Raw genomic sequence first — 18,272 nt, forward strand, 5'->3', positions numbered from 1 at the left:
GTCTAGACTTTAGGCTGACCATTCAACATGAACTTTGTCTCTATAAAGCTATTCGTTTAAAAGTCAGGCGGAAATGTCCTCCTGAAATATTTACCAGGGGGAAAGAAGTTACCTCAGTGGTAGCATAGTTCTCCAGAATTCCTCTGTATCAAAGGTATCTTCAAATACTCCATGCCATGGGCACTGATGTACCCCATAGTTGCAGCCTTTTGAATATTTCACTGATAACAGCTTTGATGTGCTTTCTCATGTTTGGCATCTAGTACCCTTCATCAGCTAAAAATATAGAAGCTTAAATGTCCTGTGTGTCCATCTGAGTTCTACAAATCCTTACTACATGTTAGAATACTGCAAATACTACCTCTTCAACATCAGGTTATTTTTAGCAGAGATTTTGAAATTATATTGTAGAACCTTTGTTTGGTAATAAATGTACGTGTTTTTTTTCCAAATAAGTCTGGACAAAAACTTTTCAAGGTTGATTTCTCACCGTGTTGTTAATTATCATAATAAAATGTTCCAGGTATTTGATTATTTAATTATTTTTGATTATTTATGGCATCACATATAATGGTACATGATCCATCATGTTCTATTCTAGAACTTGGATATTTCTCTCTTCATAATCCTTGTAGTTGTATTGCTGGTCCCTAAAAACAGTGGGGAACAGAAAATTAAAGAAGGGCATGAATGAGGGCCTATTCATTCTCCACTAATTATAGCTAAGCAAAACAATAAACATATTGAAAGGTAATTCTGAAGCGTGTGGAGAAAGATATACTCACTGACACATGAAGGCAAATGGCCTGGAAGCCTCGAAACAACCAACCAACCAAGTGCTGTCATTTGTCAACTATCTTGCCAGCAGCGACCCAGAGGCTCAGCCTGTGTAAAACAGACATTTGCCCAGAGGCCTTTTTCTTTTTCTCCTTTTCATTCTTCTTATAGCTTGCTTGTATTTCACTTTCTGGAATGTACCACTGTGTTTACACCTGGTATCTCACAGACACTGAAAACCATTAATTAAAAACCAGGGCAAGATGAAAGCGATGAAAGATCACCGCCGCTTTGTTGATGCAAAAGATCCCACATCCGTCTGCAGTTTCCCTGCTCTCTGCACTTTGCAAAGAAGTTGATGGGTCTCTAAAAAAAAAACAGAATAGAGACATTCAAAATATCACATCAAAAACACAAAATACATAAACAATGGAAAACCAAATAGATCTTTGTGAAGTACAAATGCTCTTCTCACCGTTGGGTTTATAACACATGTAGCTAGGTCTTTCAGCCTCTAGTAATGTTTCAGCAAACTGTAAGAAACTTGATTGGGCCGAGATAAAATGATAACACAGGTGCTTCGAAATACTATAGATTAATTTTAGAAACGCAATTTATTCTGTGTTATCAATTCAAAAAAGTGAAACCTATGCAAATTCATTACATATTGATGTTTCATATCAGAATCAGAATCAGCTTTATTGCCAAGTTCGTACATACAAACAAGGAATTGGCCTCCGGTACACTTTGCTCTTTTGTTCTGTTTTTGCATTACAGAATATACAAATTTACAATTTACAATGTACAATATACACATATCTAATAAAAAAGGTGCATTTGCAACATCTGTATGCTGTTGTTCTGTACTCTATTGAATGTTCATCAGAGAAACAGCCTGGGGGAAGAAACTGTCTCTGTGGCGGCTGGTTTTAGTGAACAGTGCTCTGTAGCGACGGCCTGAAGGTAAAGCTCTGAACAGTTTTTGTGCAGGGTGTGTGGGGTCGGCAGAGATTTTGGCAGCTCTTTTCCTGACCCTAGACCTGTATAAGTCCTGGATGGAGGGAAGGTCAGCTCTGATTATTCTCTCTGTAGTCCTGATTATTCGTTGCAGTCTGGACCTGTCCTGTTTTGTGGATGAGCCAAACCACACTGAGATGGATGGAGACAGGACAGTCTGAATGATGGCAGTGTAGAAGATGACCAACAGCTACTGTGGAAGGTTGAACTTCTTGAGTTGCCTCAGGAAGTACAGTCTCTGCTGGGCCTTCTTTCGAACAGTGTCTATGTGTGAAGACCATCTCAGGTCCTCAGAGATGTTGGTTCCTAAGAACCTGAAGTGGTCCACGGCCAATACAGTGTTGTTGAGGATGGTGAGGGGGGTGTATGGGGGTGGTGTTCTCCGAAATATATATATATATATATATATATATATATATATAAAATATTTAAAGTCATTTTTCTATATTTTTAAACAGTATGGCTTACAGGTAATAAAACCCCAAAATTCCTTAGAGAACATGTCACATAAGATCAGTAAAAAAAAGGCTTTTAAATCTAGAAAAGTATGTCCATGTGCTGTTCATTATATGCACTCTTTTCTGGCCAATCGAGCACAGTGATTCTATTGTCATTAAACCAGTTATTCAAACTTTTTGCTATGTGGGCAGGAGCCCATTCCTGCTGGAAAATGAAATCAGCATCTCTATAAAGCCTTTCAGCTTCATGGAGACATGAAGTGCTCTAAAATGTCCTGATTGACACTTTGGATTTAATTTAAAAAAAAACAGTGGACCCACAGATGACATGGCTCCCCAAATCATCACACACTGTGGACATTTCCTACAGGACCTCAAGCATCGTGGATTTTATGCCTGTCCACTCTTCTTCCACACTCTGTGACCTTGGTTTTCAAATGGAGCGCAACATTTGTTCTCATCTGCAAATAAAACTATGTATCACTCCGGTCCTTTTTGTCCTTGGCCCAGGTAAGACACTTGTAATGTTGCTTGTTTAGGAGTGGTTCACAGGAGCAACAGTTTGAGCCAGTTTGCCCTAGTTACATTTGTGTTGGGTGGCCCTTGAAACACTCACCCGAGCTTCAGTCTGCACCATGAAAAATGTTGGTTTTATCAGTTGTAAACCATAATCAACAAAATTAACAGAAACAAATCCTTTTTTGTGATGAATCTATTCAACATATAGATTTTCTTTCTTAAAAAAGCAACAAATAAAACTTATGGATTCAAACAATACTACGGGTAAGGGCCCAACTTTGAATCTGTTAATACTAAGTTTGCTGCATTTGGCTTAATCGATGTTAAGACAAAAAGTTTGTGGAAGCAAGAAAGAGAAGGCTGAAATGGTTTGAACATGTTGCACATCAGGAATAGTGGATATATTGGACAATTCTAAACTATGGAGCTGCCAATGGAGGAGGAAAAGAGGGAGATCACACAGAGGGTTTGTGGATGAAGAGGAGGATGATATACGGATGATTGCTGTGACAGAGGGGGACACTCAGGATACGATGAGATTGAGGCAGACGAAAAGAGGGCAGCCAACAGGAGATGAATTTTAACAATACAGCTATTTTCTCTAAAGAATAAATGGCTACAATAAACTGACAAAGGCACCAGTTGCTGTTTGTGCTACTCATATTGGTCAAATTAATGACAAATAAACTTGTGTTGTGGTGAAGTACTACTCTTTTACCAATTTATGTATTTTCCTGTGCAGCATCTGGCTGCATGGGTTGGTGTATGTGTGCAGACAAGGGATAATAAAAACTCTAAGTAGTCTTTGGTGTCCAGGACTGGTGTTAATTATGTGCTGTCTTGTACTACAAAAGAGCCAGGCAGATTTAATATATTTACTGCTTCTAGCATGGCATAAATACACAGTGTGACTGCAGCTTCTCCTCTCATAACAAGGGGAAGGACACTGAACTTATTTATGTATAAATTTACCTCACCCTCAGTCTTGTTCTTTCTGACAATGTCTTGAATGTTAATTTTGAAACTGAAATTCTACAGTGGTTTAATTCAATTCATTTCAGTTCAATTCAGTTTTATTTATATTGGGCCAAATCACAACACGTCATGTAAAGTCACTTCACAAAAGGTTTGGAATGGTGCGGGGTTGTTGGGGAGGTTAGAATGAACTACTAAGTGTTAGAGTTTGACCATTTTAGAATGGGTTATGTGTAGGGGTACTAAGAAAAAACAATAAACTGATAAAAGTTTGTCCATCTAGAGCCAGCTGGTGGCCATTGTTATACTAAAAACCACAAGGATTAGGGGTACCTCTCTCTGTCAGACTGATTATAACCATTGGAAAAGAGAAGGGGTCGCACAGGTAGCAGAAATGGAGGGTGTATTTGCACCTCAAGTATAACTTAGCTGGTTTAGGCTAAACCGGACTCCCCCTTACTGCATCCAACAGGGAGGGAGGAAGGCAGAGGTAAAAATAATTGGAGAGTGTAGTTTCCTGTTGCATTGTGTGAAAGGTGGGTAACTTTAAAATGGGCTAAGTCAATTCAGCTGAATCATATAGATTTCAAGTGAGGTATATACATTTCAATTATTCCTAACTATCAAACAGTGCAGTCAGATTCAGTTATTTATTCAAATTGGTTAAGTTTTCCTGTCTAAGGAAACCAAGCAGATTGCATCGAGTAAGTGACTCGTAGCAGTCCCTCCTACTGGATGAGCATGTAGCAACAGTGGACAGTCACTGGCGTTGACTTTGCAGCAATCCCTCATACTTAGCATGCATGTAGCAACAGGGGAGAGGAAAAACTCCCTTTTTATAGGAAAAAAACCTCCAGCAGAACCAGGCTCAGTGTGACCAGCCATCTGCCACGACCAACTGGAGGTTTGAAATAATAGAGCAGAGACAGAAAAAGAACACAGAAGCAAAACACAGAAGCACTGATCCAGGAGTACTTTCTATGGGAAGGAAAAGTAAATGTGAATGGATGTAGCTCCTTTAGTGGTTTCATCTAGGAAGAAAAAACAGATAAAGCCTGAGCCAGTTTTCAAATTTTGAGAATGAGAGAGAGCACATACAGTTAGTCACAGAAATTGTCAAAAAGGTACAGATGTTACAGCCATCATAAGCATCTAGTTAAATGGATGGTCACTGTTTCTGTATCATTAACCAACAATGGCTTTGAAGAACCTCTGACCATGTATTCCTATAGTTAGTAGAGCTGACATAACATTGTAGAAAAAAAAATCAAAGCAAAGAAACCTATTTGTAAAACCAGATCAGTCGCATAATGATTGTTACTGGGGTTTTATCACTACAAGGTGCAAGGTTGTTATGAGTTGCAAACAGCAAGAAAAATAAAGTTCACATGGTGTTCACATAGATCAAACTGATATTCTTCTTAAAGGTTCAGAAACAAACAAACATTAGTACACATTATGCAAGCATACAAAATGGTAATATATAGAAAGAACTGAACTATGGTTTAGATTATTTTGTTTGACTTTTTAACTTACTAGTTAAATTTGGGTCTCAGAATTATGTAAAAGACCCGGCTGGGGATTTGAATGGTTTCCTAGCAACATTAAATACTAATAGGTCAAGCTGAAGACATAGTTTAACTGTGCAAACTAGTGCCATAAATACTAGCCAGAATCAGTACCCACGGGCTTGATACACTACTGTAGTTCTACCTTATTCACTATGAAATTAGTCTCTTCCATTAATGTTTGAGTGATCTCAATTATCATATCCGTGACCGGCATTTTTAAATGATCATTACCTGATTCTGTGGTCCCTGACTGAAATCCCCTTTTGATACCTATTGTTGGTGTACTGTGTATAAATTTATGTTAGCCACACCCCAGCCAGCCCTATGGCAGTGTTTTGCAGTTTTTAAAAATCCACTATCTTCCGATGGCATGTAATTGTTAATGTGATGGAAATTCTTGCAGTAAGCATTTCACAGTGTATAACCTTTTTTACTCCTCAGAACATCTGTGTTAGAGGAAGAAGCTGTAAAGCCATTATCAGAAGTTTGATGGTTCAGACCCATCTTTAGGACAATGTCAGTTAGGGCAGTTAGGTCTGTTCCTAGATAAGCTTGTCACTGTTGAACTCAAGAAGGGTTGGGGTCATAGAACATGGACTCTTTGCAGTTGAGATAACACTGTCTTGTTCTGGTATAAATACTGTGTGAAAATAGTGTTCGGGGCTCTGTTCAACTGACTTGCTTGGTGACAGAGTCATTCAAACGCTGAATGCCTTTGAATAAAACTTATAAAGACAAAGTCCGGATTTTCTCTTGTTATGAGTCAACTTCTACCCACTTTGATAAGAACATTCCACAACATTAACTTGACATAAACTAACGGTAGCAGACTAGCATGTCTTTTTGGTTGTTTATGTCTGTATAACAGGCACAGTTACAAAATGCTGCCAGGTGGGTGGTTGCCTTGTTAATGAGTAGCCTGGCTAATGAAGCTGAAGCAGTCAGTCGGTAATTTTCTACCGCATCTTCCATAGTGGGTCGCAGGAAGATGGTGCCTATTTCCAGCAGTCTATGGGCGGGACGCGGGGTACACCCTGAACAGGTCGCCAGTCCATTGCAGGGCAACATAGGCACACACAGGACAAACAAACACGCACACATTCATTCACACCTAAGGGCAATGTAGAGAGACCAATTAACCTAACAATCATGTTTTTGGACAGTGGGAGAAAGCCGGAATACACGGACAGAACCCACGCATACACAAGGAGAACTTGCAAACTCCATGCAGAATGATCCCCAGCCAGGAGTCGAACCCAGGACCTTCTTGCTGCCAGGCAGCAGTGCTACCAACTGGCGCCGCTTCAGGAGTTTTGTGAAGCTGAATCAACTTCACAAAACCATAAGTCTGCTGTAAACATTTTGTAAGATTATTTAGCAGTTTGCCATTCCATTAAAAGACAGTTTTATTGTTTCCAATGGCTACACAATAGAAACAAAAACAAAAATATATTATCTATGTGTCCAGTGATATTTTTACTGAAAAGTTTACAAACCATATCGTTTTCTGGCCCTGTAACTATAGAGATCATTCAGAACGTTTTTTCTTTAAGTGATCAATTTTCTGTCATTTAGTAAACTGAAAGATAAGTTATTCACAAAGCACCTTAGGCACTCATGCCAGTGCCAAACGTCGGTTTCAATGGTGCAAGGAGCGCAAATCTTGGGCTGTGGACAATGTGAAACATGTATTGTTCTCTGATGAGTCCACCTTTACTGTTTTCCCCACATCCGGGAGAGTAACGGTGTGGAGAAGCCCCACTGTTGCATGCCTAGAGTGAAGTATGGGGGTGGATCAGTGATGGTTTGGGCTGCCATATCATGACATTCTCTTGGCCCAATACTTGTGCTAAATGGGCGCGTCACTGCCAAGGACTACCGAACCATTCGTGAGGACCATGTGCATCCAATGGTTCAAACATTGTATCCTGAAGGCGGTGCCGTGTATCAGGATGACAATGCACCAATACACACAGCAAGACTGGTGAAAGATTGGTTTGATGAACATGAAAGTGAAGTTGAACACCTCCCATGGCCTGCACAGTCACCAGCTCTAAATATTATTGAGCCACTTTGGGGTTTTTTGGAGGAGCGAGTCAGGAAACGTTTTCCTCCACCAGTATCACATAGTGACCTAGCCTGCAAGAAGAATGGCTTAAAATCCCTCTGACCACTGAGCAGGACTTGTATATGTCATTCCCAAGACGAAATGACGCTGTATTGGCCGCAAAAGGAGGCCCTACACCATGCTAATAAATTATTGTTGTCTAAAACCAGGTGTTTCAGTTTCATTGTCCAACCCCTGTAAATACACACTCTAGATAAAGTACAATAATATAAACACTAAGACGTAAATTAGGTGAATAAGCATTTGCCGCGTTGTACATGATGATGTCAGTAGCCTTAGCCTAAATGGTCATCCACAATACCCACATGTCTGCGAAGAAATTCGCATGTGTCCTGCAGTCTGCTCGGTAGCTTCTGACTGCAGCCCATACAGTGCTTCTCACACTCCATGCTGGTGCGTGAAAGCAAAGGGAACAACATATCAATCTGCTCAGCAATGCACTCCCAAGTCTGCCTCTTTGTTTGCACTGTTATCCCAGGACTAAATTAAACTTTTAACACTCCTCTATTCTCCTCCATGAGCTGAGGCAACAGCAGGCACTGTTCTTCTGTCCAGCTTGCTTTTCTCAACCTTTATTTCTCCATTTTGTTTTGGTTGTTTTGCCAAATCAAATGTCCACAATAATATTAAATAGATCAAGAAAAAAAAATGACCAGCGTGGCGAGTAAACATATCAAGCAAATCAAACCAGATGAGCATCTAAAATTGATGCTGTGTGACGATTTAATTTTGCAAAGTTTTGTCATCAACATCATCAGGAAGTGGATATGCTGTTGGGCCTTATTAACAACCGCTGTGGTGTTAACAGACAAGGGGCTTCATGTACGAAGCATACTCTTGCACAAAAATCTTGCGCGCGTAATGTTTTACGCAAAACATGGCATGTACAAAAGTGAATGATGCGTAAAAAGTGTGCGTAAATCTATCCAAACTTTTGACCTGACTTTTGACTTCAACATTGCGTGGCGGTCAGGGACAGTGCCTCTGGACTGGCAGACTGGGGTGGTGGTCCCCCAGTCTGCCAGAAGGGGGACCGGAGGGTGTGTTCCAACTACAGGGGGATCACACTCCTCAGCCTCCCTGGTAAGGCCTACGCCAGGGTATTGGAGAGGAGAGTCCGGCTGATAGTCGAACCTCAGCTTCAGGAGGAGCAGTGTGGTTTTCGTCCCGGCCGTGGAACACTGGACCAGCTCTATACCCTCTACAGGGTGCTCGAGGGTTCATGGGAGTTTGCCCAACCACATGTGTTTTGTCGACCTGGAGAAGGCATTCGACTGTGTCCCTCGTGGTGCCCTGTGGGGGGTGCTCCAGGAGTATGGAATCGGGGGCCCTTTATTAGGGGCCATCCGGTCCCTGTACGAGCGGAGCAGGAGTTGCCGGCACTAAGTCGGACCTGTTCCCGGTGCATGTTGGACTCCGGCAGGGCTGCCCTTTGTCACCGGTCCTGTTCATAACTGCAGCTGGAATAGTAGTCAATAAACTTACACCATTCTAATCAAAAAAGCGCTAAGTTTATAAAGCAAAATAACCTTTTCTTGAGGTTTTATTCACATACAATTAACTGTAACTGCACAGATATTTTTTAGTATCCTGGGGGACCCTAAGTTCAGGTTATTTTTATTAAATTTACCAATAAGATTAGAGATTAAACCTATTTGATAAAGAAAATACATAAAAATGGTTGAAATAGGTAACACACTAATGTGAACATATTTTTCCACTGAAAACTTCCCTGACATTTTCACTGTGGTAATGCGTCCTTCAACAGTTACATCAACAGCTGGGAAGAACTATGTATCTTGTGTAATGATGGTGTGTGTGTAGTCTGTTAAAAACTATGTATTCAAGACCAGTATGAGAAGTATTCCTGACTTTTTAAATAGGACACTAATTAGGTTTAGCTCTGTCTTCCCTGATGCAAACATCCCAGTTCAGTTCAGTTAAACTTAGTTTAGAGCAATTCAGCAATTAAAACCTGCTATTTCTTGATAAAGAAATTACACAGGATGACATTCAATTTAATTTGAAGAGGATTCATTTGGATATTATTTAGTACAGAACTACTAATGACACTTGGATGGGAAACACAGTGAGAAAAGCTGATGTTGCACCTGTTTAAGCATGAATAAATGGGGAAAGCAATAGACACCTGGCCATCAGCTATACATTCATTAGAATTTCTGATAAATATAACGCTTATGGACATCCAGCCATTTTCTATACTTTATCTGTGCATGGTTGTGGCAGCAGAAGTGCTGGGTGGCTGATGCCCAATTATACCAGTCAATGAGCAAGAGGAAAGGTAAACCCTGGACAGGTCGCCAGTCCATCACTAGGAGACACAAATATAAACACACTTTAGAGTGACCAACATAACAGGGATGTTTTTGGTTTATGGGAGGAGCCTGGAGGAAGCAGAACATGTAGACACTGTGCAGAAAGACCCTGGCTGGGATTCAAACCTTTGACATTTTTCCTGCAAGGTAACGGTGCTCACAACTGTGCAAATGCTAAGAGATGCCATTACCATGCAGCAGTGCCTTTGCCATGTTGGTTTATGTTTGATGTAGGAAAGTCTTTAGATGGTTGTTGTAAGCCATTTTACACATAATTATAATATATCATACTTTGGTTTCACTTGACCATTAGTGTGGCCCATCTGTTTATTGTTCAGTAAGGGTTGTGCTCTATGGAAAGCCCTTTAATTAGAAATTAAATAAACAAATAAATACTGCTATTGATAAATTATTAATAAATATTCCATGAAATAAATAAATATCCCCATGAAATAAAACAACATAATTATGTTAAAATAAATTTTAATCCTATTTTATTTAATTCATTTCAAGATTTATTTAATTTACTTAAAGATTTATTTATTTCATAATGCAGTTTTATTTTGTGACACTTTTATTGTGTAAAGCTACTTTACATATTTCGGTGACTTTAACTTTTACCCCCGTTTTTCATTTTAAGCTCTTTTTATTTCAAATGAGGGTGCGGAGTTTTATCTGTGGGGCGGCGCTGGGACAGAAGGACCGAGCTCAATTCGTGGCTGAGGCCGGCAGAAGCATGCCATTGCCTGCCAGAAGACAGCATGCCGGAGGGAGCCTGGGGATTCTGCGAGGAATCCGCAGCCTCCCTCCCTTGGCTCCGGCCGTAAAAGCCTGCCACGGCGGTTGCCGCTGTTTTTGTGGAAACCAATGCTGATTATCATCAAACGGGATGTCATTACTGTTATAGGCTGTTACTTTTAAATGATGATGTCTTTATTGGTTTTTATTTAATACAAAGCGTTAGACCCATAACATAAGGTGGCTGTATTTACTTGAGATGGGAAATAAATAGCACAATGTGTGTGTATGAGCTGCTGAAAGGATGACGAAGACTTATTGTACAACTTCCACAAAAACAGCGGCAACCGCCGTGGCAGGCTTATACGGCCGGTCTGGCACCTTCTGGCATCCTCGCGGAATCCTCTGGCTCCCTCCGGCATGCTGTCGCACTGTCGGCAGCAGCTCCGGCATGCTGTTGCAGCTCCGGTGGCAGTTCCACCCAATTCTGCCGGCCACAGCCACGAATAGCCGGGTTTCAGTCACGTAATTTTGATGACGCGCGAAGAGGGCGCGATTTCAGATGGAGGGCAGGAAGTAAAATGTCAATGGAGGCAACCGTTGCGGAGAGTCCGTATTGTAGGGATTTAGATCCAGTTTCCAGGCGAAGATACAAACAGTTAATTAACAGATATGTTGGATGTGACCCATATCTCATCAAGTTGAGTGAGTTTTCGGGAAACCTCAAGATTTACCGTTAATCGAAGCTGTTGACATCACGAACTATCTGGTACTTCAAACGTCTTACTACACTAAACAGCAGATGAAAGCCTACAAAAGTCTGGAGGCATATAACTTTTTTGTCAGTGGGTGGGTCCAGAACCTCGGCACCAAACGGCTCCGCGAAAATTATCGTTTGGTCTTTGCCAAGGTGAGTGTTAGTTCATATATTCATATATTAGTGGAGATGTTAGCGGTTAGCAATAGTGGCTAAAACAAACAGCGCCTCTCCACGGCTACATTAGCCTGACAGTCGTTTGTGTTTCAAGGTAAACCACTCTCAGAGATCAAATGAAACGCCTCTGAAGACCTGGATTATTGCGAAGGAGGATGGAGAAGTCATTGCAATTGCATGGCAGGGTAAGTAATTTATGTATGCTATTATGTTTACCACAATATCACATGTACAGCTAGCATACTGCCAGTATAGTTCCAAACCAGAGGTTACAAACATGCTTCACGGTTAAACCTGTGAATTAATTTAATGTAATATTTCGTATTATATTAAGTAAACTAGATTGTATATCAAAATGTGATGATATAGATGTCATGCTGCCCCTGGTAGATTGCATTTAAGGTTTAACGAAGGTCAATCTATTCTTCACAGACTATCAGAATTGTGTTCTCATGTAGGGGCAGTACTATTTTCCATTGAAGCTGGGGTAAAGATGCGAGATACAGCTTCTTGCACTACAGAGAAGTGCAAGTCGCTGATGCCATCACATGTAAAAAAGGAAGGATGACAGAATGGTTTTTGGACAATGTGTCACAATAGGCTAAATTAAGATGGTAACAAACAAATTTGTGTAATTTGTTATCCTTTGTGTTAACTTATTTTCAGATTCCTGCTGCTCCAGTAGCTATGATCGACCTGTCATCAGCAAAGTCCAAAAAACAAAAGCTTGATGGTTCCATCGACGGCAGGAGAACTGAAAACACGGTGGGGAAATCATCTCTATGTCCAAGAGTGAAGAGAGGGTCAGAAATGTATGCTAGGTTTTTTGAGACATTAAGCAAAAACTACCCCAGGAATGCAGCACTGATGGCTAGGGATCCTTACCACAAAGAATGTATCCCTAAATCCAGCATGCTACCTAAAACTATTCTTGAATACCGAACAGCAGAGACTCTGGAGCTTCCCTCGAAAGAGCTTGAAGAGCTCTGCCAGGAATTTCAGCTAGAAGAGCTCACCCTGTCCGAAGTCCAAGCTGTAGAGAGGGCAACCAGAGGTCAAAGTGCAAGCAGGATTTGGTTTAAGCAAAGAGCTGGACGCATAACAACCTCTAAGTTGAAACAAGTTCTTAAGACAAATTCCCAGCAACCATCCAAGAGCTTGATCAAGGCTATATGCTACCCACAAGCATATACAGGTCCTTCTCAAAATATTAGCATATTGTTATAAAGTTCATTATTTTCCATAATGTCATGATGAAAATTTAACATTCATATATTTTAGATTCATTGCACACTAACTGAAATATTTCAGGTCTTTTATTGTCTTAATACGGATGATTTTGGCATACAGCTCATGAAAACCCAAAATTCCTATCTCACAAAATTAGCATATCATTAAAAGGGTCTCTAAACGAGCTATTGTAATGGAAAATTATTTTAAAGTGCTCTGATATTCCCTTCACCTCTCTCATTTGATTCTGTGTTTTATCACCCACAGGTGACCTTCCATCTACCTCTCTCCTTTGACCTCTGTGTTTTATTAGTGTTCTGTTTTTTAGAGCAGATGGACTCTAAATTCAAATGCTGGAGAGTTTTATGGTTAACACTTCCTGAAGTGTATATTTCAAGGGAAGGTAGATGGGTGCCCTCATAAATAACTTTGTTAACTCTGACCCGGGGAGGGTCTAGGGGCCATATTTCTAAAACTCTTTGAAGTTGAGATAACACCCTCATTTTTGGTATAAATACTGTTTGTGATTTCTGTTCGTGGCTCTGTTTAACTGACTTGCTCGGTGACAGAGTCATTCAAACGCTGAATGCCTTTGAATAAAACTTATTAAGACAAAGTCCGGATTTTCTCTTCTTGTGAGTCAACTTCTCTCCACTTTGATAAGAAATTCCACAACACTATGAACCTAATCATCTGAATCAACGAGTTAACTCTAAACACCTGCAAAAGATTCCTGAGGCCTTTAAAACTCCCAGCCTGGTTCATCACTCAAAACCCCAATCATGGGTAAGACTGCCAACCTGACTGCTGTCCAGAAGGCCACTATTGACACCCTCAAGCAAGAGGGTAAGACACAGAAAGAAATTTCTGAACGAATAGGCTGTTCCCAGAGTGCTGTATCAAGGCACCTCAGTGGGAAGTCTGTGGGAAGGAAAAAGTGTGGCAGAAAACGCTGCACAACGAGAAGAGGTGACCGGACCCTGAGGAAGATTGTGGAGAAGGGCCGATTCCAGACCTTGGGGGACCTGCGGAAGCAGTGGACTGAGTCTGGAGTAGAAACATCCAGAGCCACCGTGCACAGGCGTGTGCAGGAAATGGGCTACAGGTGCCGTATTCCCCAGGTCAAGCCACTTTTGAACCAGAAACAGCGGCAGAAGCGCCTGACCTGGGCTACAGAGAAGCAGCACTGGACTGTTGCTCAGTGGCCCAAAGTACTTTTTTCGGATGAAAGCAAATTCTGCATGTCATTCGGAAATCAAGGTGCCAGAGTCTGGAGGAAGACTGGGGAGAAGGAAATGCCAAAATGCCAGAAGTCCAGTGTCAAGTACCCACAGTCAGTGATGGTCTGGGGTGCCGTGTCAGCTGCTGGTGTTGGTCCACTGTGTTTTATCAAGGGCAGGGTCAATGCAGCTAGCTATCAGGAGGTTTTGGAGCACTTCATGCTTCCATTTGCTGAAAAGCCTTATGGAGATGAAGATTTCATTTTTCAGCACGACCTGGCACCTGCTCACAGTGCCAAAACCACTGGTAAATGGTTTACTGACCATGGTATCACCGGGCTCAATTGGCCTGCCAACTCTCCTGACCTGAACCCCATAGAGAATCTGTGGGATATTGTGAAGAGAACGTTGAGAGACTCAAGACCCAACACTCTGGACGAGCTAAAGGCCGCTATCAAAGCATCCTGGGCCTCCATAAGACCTCAGCAGTGCCACAGGCTGATTGCCTCCATGCCACGCCGCATTGAAGCAGTCATTTCTGCAAAAGGATTCCCGACCAAGTATTGAGTGCATAACTGTACATGATTATTTGAAGGTTGACGTTTTTTGTATTAAAAACACTTTTCTTTTATTGGTCGGATGAAATATGCTAATTTTGTAAGATAGGAATTTTGGGTTTTCATGAGCTGTATGCCAAAATCATCCGTATTAAGATAATAAAAGACCTGAAATATTTCAGTTAGTGTGCAATGAATCTAAAATATATGAATGTTAAATTTTCATCATGACATTATGGAAAATAATTAACTTTATCACAATATGCTAATATTTTGAGAAGCACCTGTAGGTTCACCACAGCTGCTACAAGGTATTTAGGGTTTGAATTAGGGTAAGGCAGAGGTAAGATTGGGTTTATGAGGCTGTCCACTATGAACAACTATAAAGTTGTGGTCCATACCCAGTCTTTTACTGTAGTCTTTCTTCAGTTAGAACACCTTTACTGTTTTCATTGTTTATTAATGGAATGGACAGCCTTAAATGGTCATCATAAGTTATAGGGTTATAAGGCTAGCCATATACAGGAGTAGGACCAATCACAGTGGATAGGGTAACTGCATTTAAATTAATGAAGTACCTCTAGACAAACACTAAGTAATAATTTCCTGTTTATGTTTTGTATTGTACTGTTTAATTATGGAAGAAAACATGAATCCCAAGCAAGTGGAGCATATGAGAAGCTGATGGGTCGGGAGCATACTGGCTTCTCGTGTATGGACAGTGGTCTCTGGCTGAACCCCAAGTGGCCGTACATGGGGTCCTCCCCTGATGGGATTGTCACTTGTGACTGTCATGGAACTGGCATTTTTGAAATAAAGGTAAAATTACAGAGTACACTCAATACTTTGGTTTTTAGTCACTCAGATTTGCATCACTCAAAAGTATCTGGGTATCAAACACATTTTTTAATGTGTTAACTGGAAATTAAACTTAACATAAAACGGAAAACTGGCCAGTTCACTTTTTTAGGGAGTCCATTTCCACCACTGAAAAAAACTCTCTCTTAATAATAAATTAGCAAAGTCATTATTATGATACATAAGTTTTCATTTCATCTGAGTACAGGAAATGGGCTTTCACACTTTTGAATGTAGTACTCGATTCTTGTGACTCATTCATCAGACTTGATTAGTATTTATTTCTGTCTGGTAGAGAAATGGCCTGACCTCTTTCAATAAGTCTGTTAACCGAACTAGGCACAAAATGCAATTCCTAATCTATTCTATCTAATCTGTTTATGTTTCTCTGATTTTAGTGCCCTCACTCTCACAAAGCTCGTGTGCCGATCAAAAGGGCTTCTGCCTTATCAATGATGGGAGCAATCTCACACTTGACCGAAGTCATGACTACTACTATCAAGTTCAGGCACAGCTTCACATTGTAGATGCTGAATACTGTGACTTTGTGGTGTGGAACCAGAATGATTTTTGTTGAAAGAATTTTGCCGGATCTTGAATTTTGGGATTAAGTTATTCCTAAAGTTGAGTGCTCTTTTAGGAACAGTCTACTTCCAGAAATAGTAGGACAAGTTACACAAGTACATGAGTAATATCCTAAGATATAGCCTTAGGTTTTGGCACTTTTAAAAGTGGGTTGTTGTAATATAGAGGTGAGAGTAGATGACATTTTAATATTGTTATGACCCAGTCTTGTTCTCTGAGAGTTCTGGCTGTTGTATAGTTTGTTTACTGAAATGATTAAACGGCATTTAAAAAACAATAAGTCATATGGGTTTATTCACACGGTTAGATTTGTCAAATTGTTTTATAATTACAAGAACAATGTAATAATAAGCATGAACAATAATAAGCATGAACATATCATTTGAAAACATATTTACAGACAGACCAACGTGTGAGGGCTCAGGTACTGAACTGATTTATTATATCTCCCGTCTTCTCCTCCTCCTTACTCCAATGGGACAACAGACTCCGAAAGATTAGATAATAATTCCAATCTCTGATGAAGTATGTCGATTACTTTATGCCAAACTCTAGAAGCAGTGGGCACAGAGATCTTAAACCTAAAAGCCAAATCTTTGAGCGGAAGATTTAGTCTGAGCCTCATCAAAACTAAAATGAACTGTTCAAATTTAGACAGCACACACGTAGAACCACAGGTGATGTAGGGCTCGCACAGCTCAAAAATCTGAAGCAAAACTAAGAAATTGGGTAGCCCCGTGTAAAACTTTGTCTTGTCTTCGTTTTTTTCAAAGGACTCCCGGTTGAACTCTGTCTCCAGTGCCTTGGTTCGAAGATCTGCCAGCTCTGTTGTGTTCTGTCGCAGAACATCCTCCATCTTTTCAATGTCATCCATTGTTAGTTCAGTCTGGCATCCGGCATCTACGTAGTCTGTAATATAGCAGTGGGGAGGATATACCTTGAATTATGTGATTTGTTGTGTATCAATTTTTTTGACAATCTTTTTTACAAACACGCAAGCCATCTGGTTCAATTATACACGATGTACACAAAATTCAATTTCTATGTTTCGTTATATATTAATTTCCATGGATGGGTATTCATAATCTTTTGTAAAATATATTCAAATTGAAATGAGACCTTATGTTAGAAATTCTTATTTTTATACACTAACCCTCTGAGTGCACAGGTGTACATAGCTCACATTCAATATTTGATTTTTTTTTTTTTTTTTTCATATACAATAGCATTTGAAATATTTAATAATGATGCTTGTTACACATCTTACCTTGTTTATTTAATGTCCCGTTTCCGCTGACCACCTCTGTTTGTGGGACTGTTGGACCAGTACCAGTCTCCTCAGGGTTCATACGCGGGTGCTCAGCTGACAGATCCAACATAGCCTCAGCACATTCCGAGCTTCTTTGTTGTTCCGCCTTTAGCTTCATCCTCTGATCTCGTTGAAGAGATGCCTCTGATCTGGGTTTAGATTGTTGGTGACCGAGGTTGACTGTTGGAGCCCAGTCTACCGACTCAATGTCACCCAAAGAGCTAGGGCAGCCTAAAAAGTCCAGATAGAATCCATATTAGACTTACAGTAACTTAACAATCTTTACTACGTAAATAGGCATTTCACGACAAACTAATGGTAAACAGAACCACAAAAAAAGAAGTTGGACTGCTACTTACCGCTGACGAAGTGGTCGCTACAGACACGCGCATTAGCAGACTCTGCTCCTCCCGACCGCAGACGTAGATTTATAATCCACTTTTTACGTCGTTTTTCAGTTAGTTTTTTACATCTTTCACCTTTATGAACGACAACCTTTGGCACTCGATAATAATGCTTTTCCTTTTCTCTGCTGGAGCGATTGGAGCAGCCGTAAACGGCACAAAACATGGGCATGTTTACAGATGGCAAATCCTCGGCTACTTCACTTCCTGCCCTCCATCTGCATTTCGCGCTCTCGTGGTATAGCTATGTGACGTCACGTGAAAGCTAGCTCGGCCCGGCTGTTCCAGCGCCGCCCCACAAATAAAACTCCGCCCCCTCGTTTGAATATAAGAACATGAAATAAAAAGAGCTTAAAATGAAAAATGGGGTTAAAAAGTAAAAGTCACTGAAATATGTAAAGTAGCTTTACACAATAAAAGTTTCACAAAATAAAACTGCATTATGAAATAAATAAATAAATAAATCTTTAAGTAAATTAACAAAATCTTTAAGAAAATTAAATCTTGTAATGAATTAAATAAAATAAGATAAAAATTCCTTTTGACAAAAATTTATTTTAACATAATTATTTTTGTTTTATTTCATGGGAATATTTATTTATATCATGGAATATTTATTAATAATTTGTCGATAGCAGTATTTATTAAATTTTGAA

The 18,272-nt window shown here is 40.2% G+C and overlaps 1 protein-coding gene across 1 annotated transcript; it reads right to left on the reverse strand.

Moving 5' to 3' along the window:
• Nucleotides 1-16,179: 16,179 nt before the first annotated feature.
• Nucleotides 16,180-17,856, reverse strand: LOC124860835. The gene is made up of 3 exons (XM_047354426.1): nucleotides 17,572-17,856; nucleotides 17,171-17,443; nucleotides 16,180-16,812 (listed from the first exon to the last, which is right to left on the reverse strand). Exons 1-3 carry the CDS (start codon nucleotides 17,786-17,788, stop codon nucleotides 16,370-16,372), a joined length of 933 nt encoding a protein of 310 aa, XP_047210382.1. The 5' UTR covers nucleotides 17,789-17,856; the 3' UTR covers nucleotides 16,180-16,369.
• Nucleotides 17,857-18,272: the final 416 nt, after the last annotated feature.

This window comes from Girardinichthys multiradiatus, chromosome 23 (assembly GCF_021462225.1).
Source record: "Girardinichthys multiradiatus isolate DD_20200921_A chromosome 23, DD_fGirMul_XY1, whole genome shotgun sequence".
NCBI lineage: Eukaryota > Metazoa > Chordata > Actinopteri > Cyprinodontiformes > Goodeidae > Girardinichthys > Girardinichthys multiradiatus.

What these genes read in the sequence shown, in the direction of transcription:
- LOC124860835 (XM_047354426.1), bottom strand. Translation starts at nt 17,788, where the DNA reads ATGCCCATGTTTTGTGCCGTTTACGGCTGCTCCAATCGCTCCAGCAGA. An exon ending in TAGCGACCACTTCGTCAGCG is followed by an intron (nt 17,444 to 17,571) that starts GTAAGTAGCAGT and finishes TGGACTTTTTAG; the next exon opens with GCTGCCCTAGCTCTTTGGGT. An exon ending in CGGGACATTAAATAAACAAG is followed by an intron (nt 16,813 to 17,170) that starts GTAAGATGTGTA and finishes GCTATATTACAG; the next exon opens with ACTACGTAGATGCCGGATGC.